Source organism: Malus sylvestris, chromosome 7 (assembly GCF_916048215.2).
Source record: "Malus sylvestris chromosome 7, drMalSylv7.2, whole genome shotgun sequence".
NCBI classification, from domain to species: Eukaryota; Viridiplantae; Streptophyta; class Magnoliopsida; order Rosales; family Rosaceae; genus Malus; species Malus sylvestris.
Window position 1 is genome coordinate 20,760,718 of NC_062266.1, and position 25,424 is coordinate 20,786,141.

Consider the following 25,424-nt stretch of genomic DNA (forward strand, 5'->3'; position numbering starts at 1 on the left):
GATCAAAGTTCTAAGAATGAATTTTAAGTTGTGAAGCTTAAATAGTAGTAACTTCTCACAATTAAACTGCTGGAGCCTAATGGGCCCAATTCTGGAGGAAGAGGATTCTCATCGGATCTATTTTGTAGGGATTTTAATTGTTTATTGTATATTGTGCAGTCAGTTTTCGTCAGATACTATTTATATTTAATTTTAAATAAAAAAATTAAATAATTTATAATCGCACGATACGCGATAAATAATTAAAATTTGAGAATTCTTAAGATCTCACGTGCAAATCCAATTTTGGAGGTCCCTGTCAGAATTCCTTTGACATATTATGGCTGAGGTGGATAAACTTCGGGGTAAATCGGGGGACAAAGAAACAGGAAACATAAAAATTCACTGCGGAAAAAAAAAAGAAAAGAAAAGGGAAATAGATGAAAAAAAGGGTAAACTGTCGGTTTACCCCCTGAACTTTCACCTCACTTTCGATTTCCTCCCTGAACTTTTTTATTGGAAAATTAAGGACTCAAACTAATTTTTTTAGCCAATTTGCCCCCTACCGTTAGTTTTTCATACATTCCATCCATATTTCCGTTAAGTGAGACCATGTGCATAACATGTGAGGATAGTTAAGTCATTTCAATTTAAAAATGATTAAAACTAGAGTGAAATAATAGAGGGAAAATTAAAATTGAGGATAGGAATTAGCGGGAAAAAATAGAGGGAAAATTATTATTATTATTTATTTTCAGTTTTTTAATCATTTTTAAGAGTGAAATAACTTAACTACCCTCACATGTTGTGCACATGGTCTCACTTAACGGAAATATGGATGGAATATATGAAAAGCTAACGGTAGGGGGCAAATTGGCTAAAAAAATTAGTTTGAGTCCTTAATTTTCCAATGGAAAAGTTCAGGGGGGAAATCGAAAGTGAGGTGAAAGTTTAGGGGGTAAACCGACAGTTTACTCATGAAAAAAAATGTAGGCAGAACAGAGCAGAACAAACCTCGACTCTGTAGGTTTGAAGTAAAAGAGAGTGAAAGAAGCAACCTTGTAATCTTGAAGCGCCAAAAAAAAAAAAAAAGCAGATACAAAAGCCAAAATCATGGGTTAGCAAGCACAGATTGAAATTTGAATTGAGAGAGAGAGATGGAGAGAGAGGAAAAAGGTTCGGAAAGTGAAAGGAAAAAGCAAGGAGGAGTGGTGGTTAAAAGGTTGAAACGCGGTGTGTTGGTGAGGAAAAGAGGGGGGCTTTGCAGTACTCCACCACCCATTTGGAGGCTCGTCGATTTCTGTTCTCAAAGTCACAGAAAACCCACCTCAGAATTTCTCAACCTTCACTCCGCAGCGTCAGTCTCTGCCAGAAAGCTCTGTTCCTCCGTCTGGGAAATCGAGCAAATGAGCAAAGCACGCGGTGGGCTCCACCGCAAGCAGCGGAGCAGAAATGGGGTTGGGATTTCCAGGCTTCTGGCGGAGGCTGAGAGTCCTGCTGGCTCAACTCACGACCAGGTGTGTGTGCAATTTGTGTTCTTTTGCTAAGTGTCAGATGTGTTGGCATCGTGGGTTTTCTTTTATTAATGTGTTTATTTTATTTTTGGTCGAATGCTCAGTCATGCTTTGTTTTGTGAAGCCTGTTGTAGAAATGGGATGCTTCTTCAAGTTTTTGCTTATTTGGGATGCTGCACATTAGTCCAAAGATTGTATCTGTTTTTTGCTTCTTTGGCACATTAAGATATACAATTCCGTAGATTTGAGTTAGGCCACTTGGTTAGAGCAATGTGTGAGCCCCCTTCCGTCCAAGGTCGGAGGCTCCGTAGATTAGAGTAGTTTTGTAAAAAAAACCAACAAAAGTGTGAGGCATTCTCATTGTCTTATGTGTGTGTCCATTACTTTCCTCAGAACTTTCAACATTTGTGTTTGTAGTTTTATTTTCTTGGGTTTATACACTTGCAAGTGCAGAATTTTTGAATTCCTTTTCTGCTGCAAATATGATTCAGAATTTCCTTTTTTTCAGAAACAAAAGTTTGAGTTGTTGATTCTTAATTGTCAAGGTTAATGTGTTTGGCATAGAGCTGTCTTGTTGGAACGATTATGCAGCAATAACAGTAGGGGAAAATTGTAATGTTCGGAAGAATTGCTCGTCGTTGTGTATGACTTGATAGTTGTTATCTTATTGTTGCTGGTTCCGAAATTTCAAAAACATGTGAAAGTGCTTTCATTTGTGTGTTTTGATTAATTACTGATCCTTGAACTTTCTCGTTCCAGCCAGCTAGTGCAAGCAGCTTGCGGAGGCTTGTATCAGCACCACTGATACAGAACCATCAATCAGTTGAGAGCAATGGTTGTGCACTCCAACCCCTATCTCCTGCTAGTTGTAGCTCATTGGAGGTGAGTAATTATGTCCCGGTAAAATAGGAAGTCGCTTCAAAGTTCAACAACAATTAGAATGAGGACTATGAGCTGAGTTTCCATTTCTTTGAATGTGCTTCTTCTTACTAACATGGTAATCAGAATGGCTGATTCATTGAATCGTCTACTAGTGATTAAAGGTAAATTCAATTGATAAGTAGACAAAAAATGTAAAGTGATACGTGTCAGAAAAAATCAATGTATTAAAAGGCGGGGGTGTGGCCGAGGCGTCCAATGGATAGCCCAGCGCGAGGCGTGAGGCGTAAAATTTTAATATATATTATATATATAAGTATATTTATAACAATACAATACTTTGTAAAAACAAATATAACTATAACGAAATCAAAGATAATATCATCTTCTTTATTACTAAGTCTAGTTGTATTTGGAAACTATGTCATATAGTCTCAAAATGTTATAATTATTTATTTTATTGTAAGCAATTATAGAGAACTTCAAGGAAAATAAGGATGAATGGTCACAATTATAGGAAAATTTCAAGAAAATAAAGACTTAATGTTGCAATTATAAGTAATTTAAAAGGAAATAAAGGCTGAGTGGAGTAGTTATAGGATATTTAAAATGATATAAAGCAATAATTATAGGAATTTAAAGGAAAATAAGGGGTTGAATGAAGTATTTATAGGGTATTTAACATGAAATAAATGGCAAAAATAAAGGGTTGAGTGGAGTATTTATAGGGTATTTAAAATGAAATAAAGGCTGAGTTGAAACTAGACTGGCAGAAAACATTTCAGAAAACCTGGATTTTGAAGAAAAAAACGCCCAGATGAACACCCTGGATGCTCCGCCGCCCAGACGAGCTCCGGCGAAGCCTTCCGCCCACTCCCTCAAAACAGAGGCAAGAACATTGACGCCTAGCCTCAGAGGCCGCCTAGGCGCGCCTTGAGGTGAGCCTTTTAAAACACTGGAAAAGATTCATCGACATATAGATTCCATGCTGGATAAAAATGTTTTCAAAGGACCATATAGGTTATGACATTATGTAACTACAAGAAATCCAAGAAAGAACTTTGAGGTATGATGTATAATTCATATAAACAATGTCATCCGTACAATTAGATTACTGTTTTGGGTTCTTGACTTTCACCAAAACAATTGAGAGCTAAGAGGCATGAAATGAAGAGAATTTTAATGCCTGAAAAAAGAGTTCCGTAATTATTCGTATTGGAACAGTTACATTGTAGAATCAATGTTATCCATTATCTGGGTCTGAGGGATTCAGATGCCTTTTGGTTTTCAATTTTTTGTAGGTGGCACCTTATAAGGGAAGGATGGGTGAATCAAGTCGTAGCTTTAAAACATCCACAGAATTACTCAAAGTACTCAATCGTATCTGGACTCTTGAAGAGCAACATGCATCTAATATATCATTGGTTAAAGCACTGAAAATGGAACTAGATCATTCTCATGCAAGAATTAAAGAGTTGTTGCATGAGAAAGAATCAGATAGGCAAGAAATGGGCGACTTGATGAAGCATGTTACAGAAAATAAACTTGTTTGGAAGAATAAGGACCAAGACCGAATCAAAGCTTCTGTCCAATCGCTTAGGGATGAGCTAGAAGGTGAGAGGAAGTTGAGAAAGCATTCAGAGAGCCTGCATTGGAAGCTAGCTCGAGAGCTCCCTGAAATGAAATCTTCTTTCTCTAATGCTCTGAGAGAGCTCGAAAGGGAGAGAAAAGCGCGTATCCTATTAGAAAACTTGTGCGATGAGTTTGCCAATGGAATAAAAGAGTATGAACAAGAGGTGCGATCCCTGAAGCAAAAGCCCGAGAAGGGTCACAGTGGTAACATCAGCTCTGACAGATTAATTCTCCATCTTTCAGAAGCATGGCTTGATGAACGGATGCAAATGAAGATGCCTGAAGCTCAGAGCGACTATGCGGAGAGGAATACAATTGTGGACAAGTTAGGTTTTGATATAGAAACCTTTCTTCAGGCTAAACGATCTATTGAGACAAAGAAAAATAGGAAGTTATCCCCAAAGGAGCTGAAGGGAAATTGCTCACGCCAGCAGTCATTAGAGTCCTTTCCATTGAATCAGGCTACAAGTGCACCACAACATGTAGCTGATGAAGATTCCACCGACAATGATTCACACTTTGTAGACGTAAGCAAGAGTGCTAGTGGAAGGCAAGTCAAGCGCGGCTCTAGACAGCGAAAAAATAATGTTGCAGAGGGCCAATATGAAGGAATAGCGAGATCTAATTCTGTGAGGGAGAAAGTATCACAGGAGAACACTAAGGCCAATAGCTTGTGTGATTTACAAGGGCAATTTGAAGAACGTATGACCAAAAGAGTGTCCTATAATGCAAACAGAAGCCAATCTGCAAATAGGGAACATGGTGAAATAGTGGGAGTAGAAAATCAAGCTCTGATTGACAATCTTGAAGAATCTGAGTACTGCGATTTGATCACAGGTCTAAAAGAAATACAAAGTAAACGACTTAGCACACGTGGAATGAAATCCAGTCATCCCGAAAGTAATTGCAGGGTGGAAACTTGTGTCCAGCCTGTGCATACAGGTAATGCTAGTCCAGTACAGCAATGGATGTCAAAACTAAGAACCCCAGATTTTGGGAAATCTCAATCTTCATGGGAATGGCCTCCAGGCCTCGACGAAAATACGTTGATGGCAAAACTACTAGAAGCCAGGTTAGAAGCAAAGCGCTCTCGCATGAAAACTTCCAAGGGGCCTCTCTAGTTTCTCATGGTAAGCTTATAACATGAAGAATATCTGATCTTTGAATTGAGGCCAGAATCTTTGGAAACTGGAGTTTCTTGTGCAAATGCCAAAACGCAGTATACTTTGTACATGAGGAAGTGTTTTGTTAGTCACCTTGTTATAAATATTACTTAGTTCTCATCCAAGTCTCCACTTACGATCAGTAAACCTCCCCAAAAAATTCAGTGACGATCTATGATTTTTTAAAATTTCTTGAATCTCATTCGAACAATCTAAAATCACACAATGGATTTGAACGTGGTTATTCTTATTTTTCTCTGGCTATGGATACAGGAACCAACTAAATTCCTTTGAGATCAAATGGAACTCTATTGAGAACTATCAAGAATGTACATAGGGCAAACGTATCAAACGTCAATCAAGAGGTCATACACGCTAAACAAAACACTACAACTTCACAATTACAAACTCATTATGAATACAAGATAATTCCACAACCGTAGAGGACTCGCATTCAACTAAAAAGAAAAATAACACCTCATGCCGACTAAATATTGCACGTTGTAGAATTATCATATGGAGCAATGTTTTAAAATCAAGGATAAATCATCTTCTTCATTGCTAAGTCTAGTTGAACTTGAAAATTATGTCATATGGTCTTAAATATGTTGTAATTATTTATTTTATTGTAAGCAATGATAGGGAATTTCAAGAGAAATAAGGCTGAGTGGGTGCAATTATAGGGATAAGGTTGTGTGACCGCAATTATAAGGCATTTCAAAAGAAATAAGGTTGAGTGGGCCATATGCTAGGTGACAATATTTGAATGGACAATAAAAAAAAAACAAAGAGTTAAGAGTTAAAGTTAGACTTTGTCATGTGGGAATTGGAGAGAGGAACTGAGTTTCTCTCTTTCTTCTCCATTGAAACCAAGAGCGGTATAGCTTTATGTGTTCTCTTCTCCTAGATTTAAAAAACAAACGTGAATTTCGAGAAGAAAAACAAAAAAGCCAAAAAGCAAAAAGAAAACGAAAAAAAAGCCTGGAAACGCTTTGGTGCGCCTCGACGAAGCCTAAACGACTTATTCGCTGACTTCCACTAAACAGAGGCGAACGCTGCCAACCGTCTCTAAGGATGCCTAGGCGCGCCCCAAGGCGATTTTTCTAAAACACTGTCGTGGAGGCACCAGGAGGAAAAGATTGCATCACCTTTTGATGATCTTGCAACCATTGACAAAGAAGGATTGTCATGAGTCACCTTCAACAAACACCAAGCTTCTTCCTCGTAATGTTTTTTCATGCACACAAATCACAAGAAACATCACCTTAACTCTAAACAACAGTCGCCACTCAAAGATATGAATTTGAGTCGAATGCAATAGACACTGCCAAGTAGGCCTGGCAATTCCTGACACAACATGACACGAAATTAACAGGTGTTCGGGTCGACACGATAACGAATCGGGTCATTATCGAGTAACCCGATAAGTACCTGTTAAGATAATGGATTGGTTCAGGTATACATGTGGATAACACAATACATGATAAGCAAAATATTAATTTTATAATTTTATAACCCTAAAAAAATACTATAATAATTATATATATATATTAAATTAAATTTTAAAAATTGGTGACCATTGGATGAGCTTAAATATACATACCATTTAATTTTTCAAGTGTTATAAACTTATACGTACAAAATAAATAAATTTAAATCTACTTAATAAATAAATAAATAAATAAATATATATATATATATATATATATTTGAACTTGATGGGATGCGAATTCTATGAAACTAATTTCAACGATCCAACCGTCAAACTTGTTTGTATATGCTTTGAGATTGCATCAGCAAAAAATCGCAAAAAACAAACATTCAACGATCAAGTAATGGGACAAAACTTTTCGACGGTTATAAAACGAAAAATCATGATTTAACGGTTATTTTAACTTCGATTTTGATAATGTTTTATAGCCACACTCCTTGATCCTATATGAATAGAATGAATGAATTCGATCTTCAATTTAAAATATTTACACTTTATACTTAATGAAAGTATAAATTATATATACTAAAACTCAGTTGCTGAGCATTGTTCATTAACAGTGATTTGACAAATTTGCCCTTCATTTGCTACTCATTCTAAGCTTTGTAATGTGAGTTGCACAGTTAATTTACTAATTTACTCCTCTGTACATGTGTTGCTCATCGTGTAAGGGATGAAGGTTGGAATAGCATGAACTTTTCCATTTGCTTCCAGAATAGATTCTTGAGCTCTTCCCCCTTCCCACTTCCTCCACGACAACAACGCCTCTAGCCCTTCTCCTCATAATGTGACAACTTCCTTGCCGATTCGAGCTGCTCGACCACAACATCAACACCTCCTCAACACGTTTTTCCGACATGCTTTACTTCGGTCTTCACCGTTGAGATTAGGGATGGGCAAATACCCATCGGTTATGGGTAACCGCGGTTACCCGCCCATTTAAATTTCACGGTTACGGTTATGGGTAACTGTTTAGATAAATAAACGGTTATGGGTATAACCGTTTACCCGGGAAATTTAAATGGGTGGTTATGAGTATTAACCGCGGTTATAAACGGGTAACCATTTACCCATTTATTTTATATAAGTAAAATTAACACAAACCATGTTCCCTATCGGACAAAACTTAGATAAATGCTATTGACTATAGTGCATGATTTCTATAGCTAATATAATATAGTTTTTCTTAACCACTTTAAATTTTATGGTCCATTATATATATTATGTTAATATTTTACATTCTGAGTTAAATAACCCAAGAATACTGTCTTTTAACAGTTTTCGTAACCCAAGAATACTTAGCAAATTTTATATTACCTTCATTGCTAACAGTTAAAAATATTGTCTGTAAACTATTATTAATTATTGGAATGATATAAGGACTTAAAAAATTAAAATGCGGAAATGTATGATGAATGTACCTATAACGGTGTTTAATTGTTAGAAAAAGAAAATTACGACAAAATTTTCTTTTTTAATTTTCAAGTTGTTAAAAAAAACACATAGACGGATGAAAAATGAGTAAATGATAAAAAAGAAAGGATAAACGAGTTTAAAAATGATAGCATACATAAGGCTGCCAACTAAAGAAGCATATGGTTTCATCTTCATCAATTTAGTCTCAGGTTCATTTTTAGGACATTGATCTCAAGAGAACTTATCACCCTTATTTACAGGAACATCAGCCTTATTGCAACTTTCCATATTAAACCTGTTAAGCACTCTTTCTATATATCCCTTCTGAGATAAACCAAGAAGTTTCTGTCTTCTGTCTTTCACGATTTCAATTCCGAGAACATAGTGAGCTTCCCCAAGATCCTTCATTTCAAAGTTTGAACTCAGCATGCTCTTAGTCTCTTTTAGCAACTGTACATCCGAACTTGCAAGCAAAATGTCATCGACATACAAGACCAGAAAAATGAACTTGGATCACTTGAACTTAAGGTAGATACAATCATCCATCTTGTTTTCAATAAACCCTTGTGAAGTAACTACTTGATCAAATTTCAGAAACCATTGTCTTGAAGCCTGTTTCAAACCATAGATTGATTTATTCAATTTACAGACCATATCCTTTTTCCCCCTTTCAAAAAATCCAGGAGGTTGTGACATAAAGATCTCCTCATCAAGTTCACCATTCAAAAATGCAGTTTTGACATCCATCTGATGCAATTCCAGGTCAAAATAACCTGTCAAGGCCATTATCACTCGCATGGAGTCCTTGGAAGAAACTGGTGAAAAGGTGTCATTGTAGTCAACACCCTCCCTTTGTGTGAATCCCTTTGCAACTAATCGAGCTTTATATCTCTCAATTCTTCCCTGAGCATCTCTCTTGGTCTTAAATACCCACTTGCAGTTTACTGGTTTAGTGTTATCTGATGGCTTTGCTAAAGAGCAAACATTGTTTTTTGCCATTGACTCAAGTTCCTCCACCATGGCTTGCTGCTATAAGACTGCTTGAGGGCTTTTGATAGCTTGTTGATAGGTCATAGGATCATCTATATCACCATAATCAAATTCTGTCTCTTGAAGATACACATAGTCTTGTGAGATCACAGCTTTCTTGATTTTGTTAGACTTCCTGATCTGTGGTTGTTCAGTCAAATTCTCATTTGTTTGAACATTGAGATTTTGATTCCGAGTCTCTGATCGATTCTTAATGCTTGCTTGATCATTGCTCTCAGCTTCTGCCATATCATCATCAAGATCATCGGCATTTGAATGAGTTCTTTGCAATACTGGTACTTGATTGTAGATTAATTGAGAACAACTTTCTGATTGCACCATCTTTTCAAAATCGAATTTTTCATGTGCCATATCTAATACATCTTCATCCTCCATAAAAATGGCATTGTGAGTTTCTTGAATCCTTGTGTATGCTTGTGTACAATAGAATTTGAAACCCTTTGACTTTTCTGAGTAACCGATGAAATAGCATGTAGTTGTTCTTGGATCCAATTTCTTCTCACTCGGGTTGTAGAATTTTTCTTCAGCTTTGCATCCCCATACATGAAAGTGATTGAAGCTTGGCTTTCTGCCATGCCATAATTCAAAAGGTGTCTTAGGCATGGATTTTAAGGGCACTCGATTTATAATATAGCTTGCAGTTTTCAATGCCTCTCCCCAAAGAAAATTTGGGAGCTTGGATCTTGAAATCATGATTTTCACTATTTCCATAAGAGTTCTATTCCTCCTTTCTGCCACTCCATTCTGTTGTGGGGTACCAGGAGTGGTATATTGAGCCACAATCCCTTGACTTTCAAGAAAATGAGCAAATGGACCATTTTGTTGCCCTGCTTCTGTATGCTTGCCAAAGTATTCACCTCCCCTATCTGATCTAACAACTTTAATCACATGGTTTAACTGTTTCTCAACTTCACATTTGAAGACTTTAAAACATTCAAGGACTGCCGATTTCTCACTTATTAGGTAAACATAACTGAATCTCGAGAAGTCATCTATGAATCTTACAAAATAAGTATTCCCACAAATGGTTTTGACAGGAAATGGCCCACAAATATCTGTGTGAATGACCTTGAGCAATGCATTACTTCTTTTAGCATCTAATTTTCTAGTATTAGTCATCTTGCCCTTGATGCAATCAACACATTCTGCAGCAGTTTTAATGTCTATTGCAGGGATCAAATTCATTTTAGACAACTGAAAAACTCTTTCTTTTGAAATGTGTCCTAGCCTCTTATGCCAAAGTATAAAAGATTGATCAGAAACATGCATCCTCTTAGTTGCAGTATTCAAAACATGTAAGTCCTCAAACTCTACATTGCACTGTATTTTCCAAAGATGGTCATGCTGAAATGCTTTTCCATGTAAAGATCCCCTTTTGAAAAACTTGACACACTCATCATCTCCCACAAAAACATGCCCTTGTTTAACCAGTTTTGATGCAAAAACGAGATTTCTTCTCATTTTGGGCACATATAACACATCATTCAGTTGCATTGTAAAACCAGTGTCTAATCTTAGTTTGACAGTGCCTATGGACTCAACAGAAACTTTGGTTCCCTCTCCAACGAAAACATTAAAACTATTTGTCTTCTTTTGTTCTTTAAAACCATGCAAAGTGTTAATGATATGCACATATGCGCCGGTGTCAAACCACCAAGAGTTTGTGGGAATATCAACAAGGTTTGTCTCCTCACGGACATAGACATCAATTCTACCTTTAGATCTCAGCCACTCCTTGAATATTTCGCAATCTGTTCTATAGTGACCCTTAGTCTTGCAGTGATGACATCTAATCTTTTCAACACTTTTAGTTTTTACCTTAAATTTATTAGACTTAGAGGAATTGAAACTTTTAGCAGGCACAACAGATTTATCATAAGATTGTGGTTTAGAAGATTTACCAACATTGGACTCCTTCTTTCCGTTGGCAACTTGGACAAAATTGACAATTTCAGGCTCTTTTCCATTTTCTTGTTTTTGTCTGTTCTCTTCTTGCACGCATTGAGCAATGAGTTCATCCACTGTCCAAGTCTTGCCTTGAGTGTTGTAGGACACTTTGAGTTGACTGAATTTGAGCGGCAATGCTTGGAGTATCATAAACACAAGTTGTTTATCTCCAATATTAACTTCCATGGAGTTAAGTTTTTCAGCTACATCAGTCATTTTCAGAATATGATCTCTGATTGATCCTCCACCTTCAAATTTATAAGAAGTCAAGAGGGACATATATTGAGCAATCTCAGCCTTTTCTGATTCTTTAAATTTGTTCTCAATGGCTTGGAGATAATCTTTTGCAAGAGCTGACTTCTTTATCCCACCACGCACAGTGTCTGTCATACCACTTTCTAGTATCGATAGTGTCACTTTGTTGGCCCTGGTTCATCTCTCAAAATCAGCCTTCTCAGCCTTAGTGCTTTTGTCTGTTAAAGCCTCAGGTTGTGGATTGTCAAGAGCAATGTCATACTCATTTAGTGTCAAAAGCAATTCAATCTCTCTTCTCCATCTTTTGTAATTGCTTCCACCAGTGAGTATTGGCACTGCTGCTAAGTTCAGTGATCTTAGTGAAATTGCATTAGACAACAATGAAATCATCACTATGAATCTTAAAGATTCTTGATTTCAGTCTTTTCACTACCAAACTTATTCATTGAATCAACTTATTCATACATATGATCTGGTATTTTAAAGACACATAGAATAAGCAATTCAACGGGATTCATCAATATCTGCATTAGAGTCACCACAGATTGCACAATATACATATATATAGTCTCTGATATCAGATATATAAGCGGAAGCATCTTTCAAGAACAATCTGTATTACTTTTGACTTATGCCAGATAATCATACATGAATCATTTCAATGTTCTAATCCTAATCCCAAACAGTCTATATAATTTGAAATAAATTCGAATTTCAAATTCATACCTTTTGTAGTTAACTTTCAAGATTCGTCAATTTCAGCATCTATTTCGACTAAGAATCATGAATCAGAGAAGTAATTAGGAAGAAAAGGGTCGATCTCAGATGATAAGAGAGAGTCCTCTTCGAAGAGCATACCAAGCGACACCGTTTTTACCTTTTTTTTTATGACTTGGCTAATGGCTATTTTAACGAAAACGACACCGTTTCTAACTAAAGGCTCTAAGAACCCTAAGAGCCCAGTTCGAAACCCAGGTAATATGTTTTCATGCATTTTTTTTTTTGGTTGAATTCAATGGTTGAACCCTACTGACTCTGATACTACATGTAAGAACAAGTTTATAACACCTTATTCAAGAATCAAAGATTCATCCAATTGAACCACAGCCAATACAAATTTTGTATTTTAAACAGATATAAGAGTCAAAATCCTTTGAAACATACCTGCACTATTTGATCCTGATGAAGAAGCCATTGCATCCTTATTGCTCAAAACCTTCTCCTCTTTAACGATAACAAAAACTCTTCTAATCAATAGGTCTTAGAACTCTACAAGCTTACAATCGCAAGAGCATGGGTTTGAGATATATATATATATATATATATATATAGCATTCCTCTGTCCATTCCCTATCAGAACCGGACTCAGACTCAAAGCTACAAACCAAACAGAATTATGAGACACTATAAAGTTCCAATACCGAGTCTTATTCCAAAACCAATTAGAACTTCTCTCAATCCTGTTAACCCAAATCATTGAGGATATCTTAACTACTTTAAACAAAAGACTTTTCTATATCAATCTTAAACGATATAACCGGTCCCAACCTATATTTCATACTCACAATCTTACATGGAGGACTGGGTGATCAAGTATTAACTCATGTTAAAAGAAAAGGTAAACCATGAAAATCCCAAAGTGATATCCCATGACCTACAACTATTTTCTTATCAATCAAATCATTATTGGAAGCCTACTCGGAGTCTCCATCTCTTGGAAGGTAATTTTGGAGTTGTTATTGATTTTTGTGAATTATTTGATATGGGTTCTGTTTATTTGTCGAGTTAGATACTTATTTATTGAAATTTTTTCTTTACTGTTGATTTTAGGAATTGATTGATAGGTTTGGTTTCTGGATTCTCTTTCTTTGTGGAATTTTTTGATGATTTTAATTCTTAAAATCTGGGTTTTGTTTATTGATTGCAGTGTTGTATTAATTTGCGTTTTGTCTATTGATTTCAGAGTTGTATTAATTTGCGTTTGATTGGAAGGGCTGCAGAGATTTGATTCAAATTGGTGGATTTGGGTAAGAAAGAAACCTAAATCTTTTCTTTTGGTTTCAAAGCTGAACGGACATGCTATGTTTGCATACGTGTTTAGATTTACAAAATTTTCTTAACATGCATGCTTCAATGGTAGAATAGAATGGATAGAACATGTACGGTAGCTCGCTTTTAGATCTTCATTTTAGGTTGAACAATTGTTTTCTTATATATCTTAATGGTAGAAGAGAATGTATATATCTCATTGGTTGTAATGGTAGAAGAGAACGGACATATACCGTCGGCTATAATTTATGTTCACAAGATTTTGATATCATCATTTTGAACGTTTTGCAAGAGAATGGATGTATAGCCGCATGGATAGGTGTAGTGGAGAGTCAACTTTAATAATTCTTAATCCCATTCGTTACATATCTGGTAGAAACACTATCAAATTGTACATGCAGTATCTGTTGCTGCAGGAGGAGGTTGGAAAGGTATTCCTTAGCAAAATTGTTTGTATAATTAGGTATATACAGGAACCTTTTAGGACTGTAGCCTTTTGTCAAATGAGCTTTCCAATTTATGATGGCTGCCTTTAGAGTTAGATTGGTTTAGTTAGCTATTCTCAGAGGTATGACAGCAATATGCATCAGTTGAGAGGAATTCTGCTCTTCTCGAACATTTCATGCTTTATGGTCTTTGTACTTTGGTTGATAACTTTTCACAACTTTTGTCATTCTCTTTAGTTTTCTTCATAGATAGTGTCCGCGTTAGTGTAATTAGAGTTAATCATCTGATACCAACAAGCTAAAATTCTATGTTTGGATTGTGTGAGAGACTCAGTTCTGTGAATGTTCTATTTACTGTGTTTTGTACTGCGATGATTGGTTGATTTATCTGTTCGTTTCAGAAACTCTGTTTTTTTTATATTTTTTTTTGTAAATGAGTATATTGTATGTAAAAATCTTTCTAATGTTTTCATTGTAAATTTTCGTATTCTTCTATGATACAATCTTTCATATAATTTTTAATCCCAAATTCATAGAACTTGACATAGGCAGGTTTTTGAACTGTTTTCCCATTTCATTTAGTTATACTTTTGATCATCAATTTTGGAGTTGATTTTTTTATTTAGAGGGGTGATTGAAAAAAGGAAGTTTTTATGTACGGAATGACTCATAATTTGGTATGAACTAAATCGGTTTTTCTTTATATAGGTCAACATGACTGAATATATTAGCAGACTTGCAGTCATTGCATACATGGAATACAAGAAGGTTTGCAATTTGACACATTTCAACATTTTCGATTTTGGATTATTTGCACAACAATTGAACATTGTGCTTGATAAAACTGAAAAAAGGAAAATCAAGATAGGATTCTTGGATTTGTATCTGTATGAGCTTTGGTTTTAGTGACTTCTTAAATTTGGTCATGATTGACCGCTTTTTTTAACTCTGCTTAAATTGTTTTCCGGGAACCAGTCATTTGTGTTGTTTCTTCTCTCAACTCTTCGCTCTTAGTTGTCTTACTGTTGGAGTATGGATCTTGATTGATTTGATTGTTTTAATCTAAACTATTGGTAGTGATCTTTTATTTAATTATCATATTATTGAAAGAATGGCTTAGTACAATCAGATTTACAAAAAAAAAAAAAATATCATCAAGTTCTCTGTTACAGTATGTTGAGAATATGGATCTTGATTGAATTGATTGTTTTAATCTAGACTGTTTCATACAATTTCCAATTCCGCAGCAACGCAGGGGCATAAATCTCTAGTAAACTCTAAGTATTAGTGAATCTATCGTTTTGATAAGATACGCATCATACGAAACTAATTTCAACGATCAGACCATCAAACGTGTTTGTAGATGCTTCAAGATCGCATACACCAAAAATCGTAAAAAACAAACATTCAGAGATCAAGTAACGGGATAGAACTTTTCGATGGTTATAAACGAAAAATCACAATTTAATAGTTATGTTAACTTCGATTTTGTTGATTTTTTTACAACTACACTCCTTGACCATATATGAATACAATGAATGAATTCAATTTTCAATTTAAAATATTTACACAAGTGGATACCACAAAATCTTATGTTATACTTAATAAAAGTATAAATAAACTCTAAGTGTTAGTGAATCTATTGTTTTGATGGGATACGTATCATACGAAACTAATTTCAACAATCCAACCGTCAAACTTGTTTGTATAAACTATTTCATTTTGCATATCTTTGCACATTTAATATTTTGTAATAGACTAGTAGTGTATGATGTTTTTTTATTAGACTCTTATTTTCGAGTGTAGATGTAGTACTTAAAAAACAAGTGTGTTTTAATGTTTTGAAATAATATTTATGGGGTAATGTGTGGTATGTGCAAATTTATGAAAAAATATATTTTTTAACGGGTCATAACGGATGTGATATGACACGACTTATTAAGATAACATATGTGATATGACACGACCTGTTAAGATAACAGGTGTTACACGAAAACGACACGAACATGTTGAAAAATATATGTATTTTGGTTTATTTGAATGTTTGGTTTTCTGGGCTTAGCTCGTTAGAATTAGGTTTTGTTAGAAGTTAGGGTTAGTTTATTATAAATAGAGTGCTTTGTTATTTAGTTGAGAATCAAGTCATTCACAATGTAGCCTCTTAGGGTTTTGTAGCCGTTTCCGCATTCTCTATTTGATATCAATAATATTTCTAGTTTTGTAATCCGTTTGTTCGTTCATTGTGGTATGCGCACTCTGATATTCAACTTGGTATCAGAGCAGGTTCAATTCTTCGGAATTTAATCTGTTCTAGATGGGTATCAATTTGTTCATCAGGTTGCCCACCGCGACGATCACTCGAGTGCTTGGACTGGTGATCATTCGAGTGACGTTATGAAAGTTGGATTTTTTGTTTTTTGTTCAAGTTTGTTCGGAAGTTGGAATTTGTATTGGCATGGAAATTTGGCATTGGCATCGGCATGGGCATCAGCATTGACATCAGAATTTGAAGGCTTGCATCCACATCTGCTTGTTGGCAAACTCATGTCGTGTACTGCCATGAGTTTGACGGGAGGTGTTGGAAAATATTAGTATTTTGGTTTATTTGAATGTTTGGTTTTCTGGGCTTAGTCCGTTAGAATTAGGTTTTGTTAGAAATTAGGGTTAGTTTGTTATAAATAGGGTGCTTTGTTATTCATTAGAGAAGAAGTCAAGCTATTCACAATGTAATCTTTAGGGTTTTGTAGTCGTTTTGGCATTCTCTGTTTGATATCAATAATATTTCTAGTTTTGTAATCCATTTGTTCGTTCATTGTGGTATGCGCACTCTGATATTCAACTCAACATACACGATCTATTTGCCAAGCCTACTGCCAAGGCTCTTCTTGAGAAAGAGAAGGCTTTTATCAAAAATATATATTTTTTAAGACAAAAAGGAACCCCAACCAAAGGTTAGGAGATAAGAGATATATAGGGAGGGGAAGAGACGAAATAGACCCAAGGACAAGGGCAAAAGTAGGCAACATAGTTTTTTTTTTATATTTTTCTCTTTTGCAGTTAGGGTTTTAAGGTCTAGAACCAACTATGAGAGTGAAAAGTCGTGTCATGTCACTTGTCCGTCAATATTGAAGGAAATTTTGTGAAAAACATGTTCATTTGAGCAACATCTATAGCATGCAATTAACAAATTAAAGGCGGAATCATGCTTGCATGCACTCAAAACAAAACATTACCCATTAAATTCAAAGCCTAGTAGTTAGGTGAACCAAGACTCAACTCAAAAGAAAGTGAGTTGAGAAATTTATACCTTTGTAGATTCCTCTTTGCAAAAGCAAAGGATAATCACCCAAGAGATAGGGTCTTCATTCCTTGCTTCTTAGATCCATGGATTTGGATGGAAGAATAGGTTTCTCCAAGTTCTCAAAATTGAGAACCTCTAAGTCTCCACACCTAGGTAAGATTTTAAGAAGAAATGAGTGACCTAGAGGAAGTAAGATTGCTAGCTATTTTCCTCTTGGGTGGCGCCTCTTTAGAGAGAAAAGAGAGCTTGTGTTCTCATCCTTTCCCCAAAAGAAAACCCTAAATGAATTTTGGCTATAAAGTCATATTTATACCTTCCTTCATTGGAGTGGCAAACTTGTAATTAAAGCAAGTTCACTACCTTCCTCTAAATGGCCGGCCTTAAGGGTTTATTGGGCTTTCAAGCCCTTTGTTTATTCAAGTTGTCATACAACTTGAGTTAATGGGCTTGACATTCAAATCCCATTGGGCCTTGCGGCCCAAAACTAACCCTAGGTCTATAACGAACTTATTCGTTTGATTAATTAACATATTAATTAATTCTAGCCATAAATAAATAATTAAACCATTTAATTATCCTTACTCATCTCCGTTGTTTCTTCAATCTCTACCTTACACGGTGTACGATCCATTAGGTTCCTTTTAGCGAGGCAGTGGGCAATTAGAACTCTTTCAAATCGATTGTGAATTGAAACTTACTTTCAATTCTCCCTTTAGTGATTATACACGTTTAGGGCTTCCACAAACCATGAGTGACACCTAGCAGTATGTCATTGTTACCCAAGCTAATCAGAAGAGGTTGAGACCAATTCAGTTTAGGATTACAATGCAATACGGTCTTTCTCTAATACAATACTCTTGACCACATTGTTTGGATTGATATTTTATTCATGTCTACTATCCAATGTGATTCATTTACTTATATGATTACCTTGAATGTGATTTGGAATGACTTCCTAAATCTCATTCATACTCTGGCCAGAGATTTTTAATCATATCATAAAGTATTCTCCCTCAAACTGTTTGAAGGTTAGAGATCCCTTGTTGCGCATTCACTTGCCTCTATGGTTAAGTGGCTTAACCCCAACTATGCCGCGGACACCCGCGAATGGAGTGACTTTGACATAATCAAGGATCAAGGACCTAACCACAAGACAACTATGATGCCTCAGGTCAAATGACTACTTTGCATTATCCCAACCATGAGTTCTCATGTGACATGAGTATGAGAACTCTTCGTTGATCGTGTTCAGTGAACTCATTCCTTATTGAGCACCTACGTACTTGTCTTGGTGTCAGTCACACCAATGACTCGAGACCAGTCACTCTCACTAAGAGAAGACATAGCACATACCGATCTTAACGAACTGTTAATGCCCAATTGGCAATCCTATGATCAGGAACGTTTAGAATATGTATACGAAAGAGAATGGTCTCATAAATCTAACTTGTTTAAATTACATTCTCCTAATTACATATTCCTTGGACTTATCGTTTAAGCATATAACAGTTGTATGAGACGGCTTAAAACAATAATCTATGCCCTTGATATTAAACTAGATTAGTTTAACATGTGAAATGTCCGTAAAGTATCATCATATGATTGGTTTTAGGGCACATTTCCAACAAATATATATAGGGGTGTGCTATCCACACACTCCTTTTTACTTCTCTCATATCTCTTGTTAATTTCTGTCATTTGATCTTCTTCAATTCATCTGATCCGATGGCTGAAAATTAAAGGGTGTGAGAGAGGTAAAAAGGGATGTGTGGATATCACATTCCTATATATATACAAGGCCCTAAAGGACCTCTTGTATTTGGGTGCATAAATATGCACTGGAGATTTAAATGCAGGAAATCTCTTGCATGTGTCTTGGGCGACGCGTGTCATTGATAATTGTTCTCTTTAATAAACCGAATAAAGAAGTTTTTGTTTTTGTTTATTTTTTTTTTTTGTAAACTAACGAATAAAGAAGTTAGAAGGAGAGAATTTCCATCTTCCTTCTAGATATAAAAAGGGTGACTACTTACTGAAGTAAAAGAAACTTTGGCAAGCTTCATTTCATTTGGAATATAATTGCTTGCTTGAAGTGAAATCATGGGATCATTGACTTTCTTTTAGAGGAAAATGATAAATATGCACTTTTTTTCTCCTCCTACACGTCATTTGTACATTGTTTTATTTGATTTGTTCAATTCGGTGACAAAAAAATAAAAAGAAGTGTATTTGAGGCAAAAAGAGCATGTGAAGATCAATCCAAGTCAATGCCGAGATTCACGTTAGTATCTAATTAGAGGTATTTGTAGATTCCCTCCCCCTCCCCCTCTTTCAATCTTCTAAGGAGTTGCCATTTATTCCTTGAACTTTAATTTGAAGTTTAGTCAATTGACCCCAGAGCTTTTATAATTGGCCAATTTTCCCATGAACTCTAATTTTAGCCTTTACCCCCTGAACTTTTATAATTGATACACCCTGACCTGGAATGTCTGCCTGGACTCCGAATCAAGATGTACTGGCCGACACTAGGAAGGTGACGAAGCCATAAAGTGTAGTGAAGTGAAAAATGTGAATAAATTTAAATCTAAAAGTGCCTAAATATGAGAGTGCACTAGTGAGCGGGAATGAACCCATTTCACACGTGATGTCAGAGCATAAGTAAAGATAGGAAAAGTAGAATGAGAATTATACCATCAAAGGTAATCTCCAATACCTGGAGGGCGAAAAAATAAGGGTGAATGGGCCTAAAAATAAAACTTTGTAAAAACCTTTTCGAAAATATAATAACCCCTCGCCGTAAAACAAGTATAGTTTCCAAAATATACATACTATGTATAGTATGAAAATACTACCGTAGACTGCAATATCTCAAGAATTCAATATGTCACAATTGTAAATAAACACCTAAGGTCCAGTAATCATATAATCTTGCATAACAAATATATCATATTGAGTGCTCATCGACATATGTTGACACACGAGTTCATGCTAAGATATTCTGACATGAACATCACTGGGTGTAATAATGATATACGCTATAGTACTACAATCATGTGAAGACTGGCACTATGCGCATCGCATACGAGTCCTAATTGCCTATAGCATCTAGGACAGGACTGGCACCTACAATGGATCCAAGTGAGTGTACGATGAGATGTGAACATACACGTGAAAGACTGGCCTTGGCCTGGGCAAGTACTAACACTGGTGTAACAACGATGAGCAGATAACGTAAATAAAATCATACAGCGGTATATCAATAATTTAAGTCGACATAATACTATTCACTTCCATAAATATAAATAAGGCATCCCGTAATAATATGCATACCTGTGCATCCCGTACGATTCATAATAATCTCACAATTTCAATCATCGCGACAATTCTCATAACGTTAATTTAATTTTGGCATCACTTAGAAAATGCATTATTAATCTATGTATGGAAACTCCAATAATATATATACTATATAAAAGAAAAGACCCATTCACCGAAGAAGATGGCGAGTTGGTGGTCACTATCCTCGACGCTAGTGGTTGCAGAGGAATGAAAGAGATTGAGAGAGAGAGAGAAAGAGTTGCGGAAGAAGACAAAGGGGAGAGAGAGAGTTCGAAAGTGTGGGGATAGGGAGAAGGAACATATGGCAAGAAAAGAGTGGAGAGCTTGGGTGAGTGTGGGCCCCACAGGACGTAAATATTAATAAAATAATAAAAATATCCCTAAAAAATATTAAAATAATAAAATAATAATATAAAATAAATATATAAAATATAAAATATGTTGTAAACTTTCCTAGTTTATATTTGATTGTATAAATCTTATATTAGATTGGATTCTAGCTATCCTTTCCTATTACAACTTGTATTCCTTGAGGATGAAGAAATTTATTCTCTCCTTTACTACTATAAATAAAGGCATTATGTAGGAGGGATATAACACACATTCCCCTACAATTCTACAAACACATATCTCTCAATTTCTTTTCTCCTTGCCACCAGCCCCTTACCTTTGTCACATTAAATAGGCTACAACACATTATCAGTACACTCCTACCACTGCATTTAGGAATTTGACGAGGAAATTTTCTGCATCAAACCAGTTCATCCATATCATCACACAATCAGGTTCTTTCAAAACAATGGTTTTTATCTAGATATTTTTGCAGCCCTGATAGCATGAACATTCACCATAATGCATGACCCAACTTTACGTTTTTCGAATTTTAGATTCTACATAAATTGTGTATGCATTGTATTCATAATTGTTAAATTATGTGAATTTGATATTTGCCAAGAATTGCATCAAATATATGTACATGCATTAAACTATTGAATTGAATATGCTTTGAATTGAATTGTATATGAATTGAACTGAAAAAAAAAGAAAAAAAAAGGGAAACAAAAGAAATGGGAAACCACAGTCTGGGTTCTTTGAACCCATGACCTCGAGCCGCTTGCCCAAGCCTGTAGCTTGATGGCTGAGCCGTGCCGAAGCTAAGAGTCCCAAAGCCGGAGCCAAAAGCTCCAGGTAGAAACCTAGAAAACCAGACACCATTGATGGTGTCCTTGTCCATATCGACCATGGGCATGGTCTGTAGTCACCACCCTGAATGTTTCGTTCACGTCGCCAACGACTATAAGTTGTCCCACACCGAAATTTTTCTATAAACCCGATTCGAAGTTCTAGGGTTTTTTTAGAACGATTGAGTTTTTTTTTTCAAAACCTCCGTTCATATTTGAGGTCTCTGTCGACCCACGGACTCACCCCGAGCATCGTTGTCCCAAACCGCGGCCACCTGAAGCGTTGGCGCTAGTTTTTCTTCCCCGACGAATGCACCCAACAACAACTGAGGTGTCTTTGGACCCAACCCAAGCTCTATTAGACTCTATCTCTCGGCTTGCTCCTTATTTCCTTTTTTGGACTCCCTATATTAGCCCAAAACCATTTGACCAGCCCATGCAAAGAAGAAAAAAAAAGTTTATTTTTTTATTTTGTTATTTTTTTGGGCTAATACCTTTGCTCGGCCCGTTGTTCCCTTCTCCCTTGGGTTCACTGCCCGTGCTGCACTCGATCCCAGCCTGCAGCTGGTACACCAGTGCACTTGCATTGTGCTGGATTGGATCTGTACCCTATCTGGGCCTCTATTTCATGGGCCCGACCTTTTTCTTTCAAGGTAGCCCGTTTGCTACTTTGGGCTTAACCCCCGTGGCCTTATCAATTAACCCAGCCCAATTTTTGGGCTTGACAACATGTTATCAAATTTGCTCAGCCCACCCGTAGGGCTTAAGCCTTCTTTTGGGCCCCAAGTTTTATTTGCCTAATTACTTTAGGCCCAATGGGTTTTATATTTTTTAACCCACACTTTAAAATTGACCCGAAGTCCAAATAATTAATTCAATTCTAATTATAGACTCGAAGTTCTATTTGCATATTTTCTTGTTGCATATTTATGTGTATATATTTGCGTTTGTCTGCAGGAACATATGAACCTAAAGTTCATAATTATTTTGAAACTTGAAGTTTCTATAAACATGCCTTGTTTGAAAACGTGAAGTTTTTCACTTAAAATCATCACCCTGAAAACCCGAAATTTTTTCATGCAAATATTAACCAATACATGTCTATTAGAACATATGTTCTACTTCTATGTGAATGGATTGATTTTTTTTTTCTCCATTGCACTAATCACATCTTGTCCTTTATTTTGTGATAAGAACATGTCGAATTTGAACAAATTCGACTTCACTGCTTTGGAGGTCTTTGGAAGGAACTACCTCAAGTGGGTCCAAGATGTGAAGCTCCACGTCACTACAAAGAATTTGCATCCTGCCATTGAATAAGAGACGAACAATCTGGTTGGTGAAGTTGTGAGAGCCACTGCTATGATCTTCATCCGAAGACATATTCATGATGCCTTGCTAACCGAGTACATTGCTGAATAGGATCCACGAGCATTATGGGTTGTTTTGGTTGATTGTTTTGATCACCAAAAGGACATCTTATTGAATGAATATAATTCTGAAATTTTTCGAATCCGATCACTTCTCATGTTTTGTAATGAGACTTTGACCAAAGATGATTTCTTGGAGAAGACTTATTCGACCTTTTCTGCTTCTAATATTGTCCTGCAACAACAATAAAGAGCTCAAAAGTTCACTAAGTTCTTGAATTTGATCTCTATTTTACGTCTCGCTGAAAAGTAGAACCAATTGTTGATGAAGAATGATCAAGCTTGATAGGAGCATATTTATGCGACTTAGTTAAACTTGTTTTCTTGCATTTTCGTAGTTAGTTTGTGTTTATTATAGTGATTTAAGCTATTTTCGTGTTTGTAGGTCCAAATGACAAAGTTGGCAAGAAAGTACATTTTGAAGCAGTTTTGGGCACTAAATGGATAACACATGTATGGGCCAAGGTGGATGGACGTTTTTGGAGTTCAAAAGGCTAGGAATCTGATAAGGATATGAAGAAATTAAATTCAAGACAAAGAAGATTAGGAGTCAGCTCAAAAGAAGAAACATTATCCAAAACCTTATCCAACCTTATCTTATCCAAACTAACCTTATATTATCTTATCCTTGCCTAATCTAGCTTTATCCTATCTCATCTTATCCAAATCAGTTTGTGACTTAATTCTAGTTGCAAGGGGACCTAAATATCTATTTCTAGAAGCTAATTCTAAAAGTATTTCTTTCTAGAAGCCTTAATTTCTGCCACAAAACACATTTTTTCTAGAAACCCTACGAAAGTGGCGCCTCTTCCCTTCTAGAAGGCTTTTGCCTTGCCTTGCAAGCCACTCATTTTCCCTCCAATATGTGCCGCACCCTTCCTTACCCAATTCCCTTTGGATTCTAATTTAATTAGCCTTTTTCCTTGTAGATTTGGGTTATGCAAATCATTTTCAGAAATTAATTGGGCCAAACCTTTTTCTAAGTGGATTTAAACACCTTTGCCGCACCTTAGGGCCCTAATTCTCTTAGTGTGTAGATTTCTAACCCTAATCTGATTCACCCTAGGGTTTATGCCGTGCCTATATATATGTGTTTTAAGCCAAAATTCTTGACAACCCCTTACCATTCAGAAACACAATCTGATGCACCATATTCACCATTCTACAACCCTTTGCTGCAATTTTGGAGAAGAAGGACCCTTGCCGTGCCTTCCATTGATGAAGGAGGACCTTGTGCATAAGCAACCTGCATCCTTAGGAGTTCTAAGAGTTCTTTCTTCTCTCGTTTTAGTTTCAATGTTTATTTCAATTCGCTTTTCAATTGCTGTGAACATGTGTAACTAAGTTCTTATTAGTTAGTGGTGAATTCGAAGCCATGGACATATGTTTAATATGAATTGATTCCTTTCAGTTATTGTTTCGTAAAACATGAATGTGATTTACTTATCTATTTGATTGATAACTTATTCTTGTGTGTTGATTAAGGATGCATACTTAGTTTGCATACATGAATCTGATGCTAAATTATAAAGGACTTTCACCTAATCGTTAGGAACTTATAATTACAAGTAGTGGAGATTGTTAGTCACAATCGTGTTAAGTAGATTCTTGGCAAGACTATCATGCAGTTCATAGTTATAATTGCCTTGTCAATGCTTATGATTTCCATGGAACTTAATGATCTTTGAATGTATCTATATCATGCTGTTCATATAGGGAACTTGAGAAGAATAATTTGGTTGCGATGCGTTCAATTCAATGAATTCAGGGAAATCTGAGAGTTAATTTGTGCATTCATGATTAATTTGGGGCATTTTCCTTCATGGTTTAAAGAAACAATACTGGAAATCGATTTATGTTGCATATGTTTATGTGTGGAGAAGGACCTTCTAACTAGTTTTTCACCATTCAATTCACCCAATTTCATATCTAGTTTGCTTTAGTTTACAATCTGTTTAGTTTAATCAAATTCGTCCAAATCATCCCCCCTTTCAATTAAGTGTCTTAGATTACTTAGAAAAGTGTTTAAATCTGTCTAAATTAGTGTTTTAAGTCTCACTAGTGTTAAATTCAAATTCGTCCAAATAGTCCCTAGAACCTGTTTTGAGTCTTTTTAACTTAGTTTTGCTAATTTGAGTGTTTTAGGTCAGTTTAGAGTCTATAGAGTTTAGACTTGTGTTTTTAAGTCTAGTTTAGTGTTTTAGAGTTTAATTTAAGTAGATTAGCAGCCCTAGTTAATCCCCGGTTTAGAACGATCCCTACTTACATCTTTACTACAATTGTCAATAATAAGGTTTAATTTGCGTGTTGGATTATTTCACATCAAAGCTCGACCTACTAGGGCGACTGTG

At 35.8% G+C, this 25,424-nt stretch overlaps 1 protein-coding gene and 1 long non-coding RNA gene across 2 annotated transcripts; both read left to right on the plus strand.

Moving 5' to 3' along the window:
- Window positions 1–974: 974 nt before the first annotated feature.
- LOC126630695 (uncharacterized protein At5g41620-like) lies at window positions 975–5,417 on the plus strand. The gene is made up of 3 exons (XM_050300846.1): window positions 975–1,496; window positions 2,253–2,375; window positions 3,674–5,417. Exons 1-3 carry the CDS (start codon window positions 1,137–1,139, stop codon window positions 5,123–5,125), a joined length of 1,935 nt encoding a protein of 644 aa, XP_050156803.1. The 5' UTR covers window positions 975–1,136; the 3' UTR covers window positions 5,126–5,417.
- A 7,465-nt stretch (window positions 5,418–12,882) lies between these two features.
- LOC126629767 (uncharacterized) lies at window positions 12,883–14,889 on the plus strand. Its single transcript, XR_007625846.1, has 3 exons — window positions 12,883–13,048; window positions 13,291–13,354; window positions 14,531–14,889. It is a non-coding gene; the product is annotated as an uncharacterized LOC126629767 (long non-coding RNA).
- The last annotated feature ends 10,535 nt before the right edge of the window (window positions 14,890–25,424 follow it).

Coding starts and splice junctions, on each gene's coding strand:
- LOC126630695 (XM_050300846.1), top strand. CDS start 1,137: ATGGAGAGAGAGGAAAAAGGTTCGGAAAGTGAAAGGAAAAAGCAAGGA. Junction 1,497..2,252: donor CTGGCTCAACTCACGACCAG/GTGTGTGTGCAA, acceptor TTCTCGTTCCAG/CCAGCTAGTGCAAGCAGCTT. Junction 2,376..3,673: donor CTAGTTGTAGCTCATTGGAG/GTGAGTAATTAT, acceptor AATTTTTTGTAG/GTGGCACCTTATAAGGGAAG.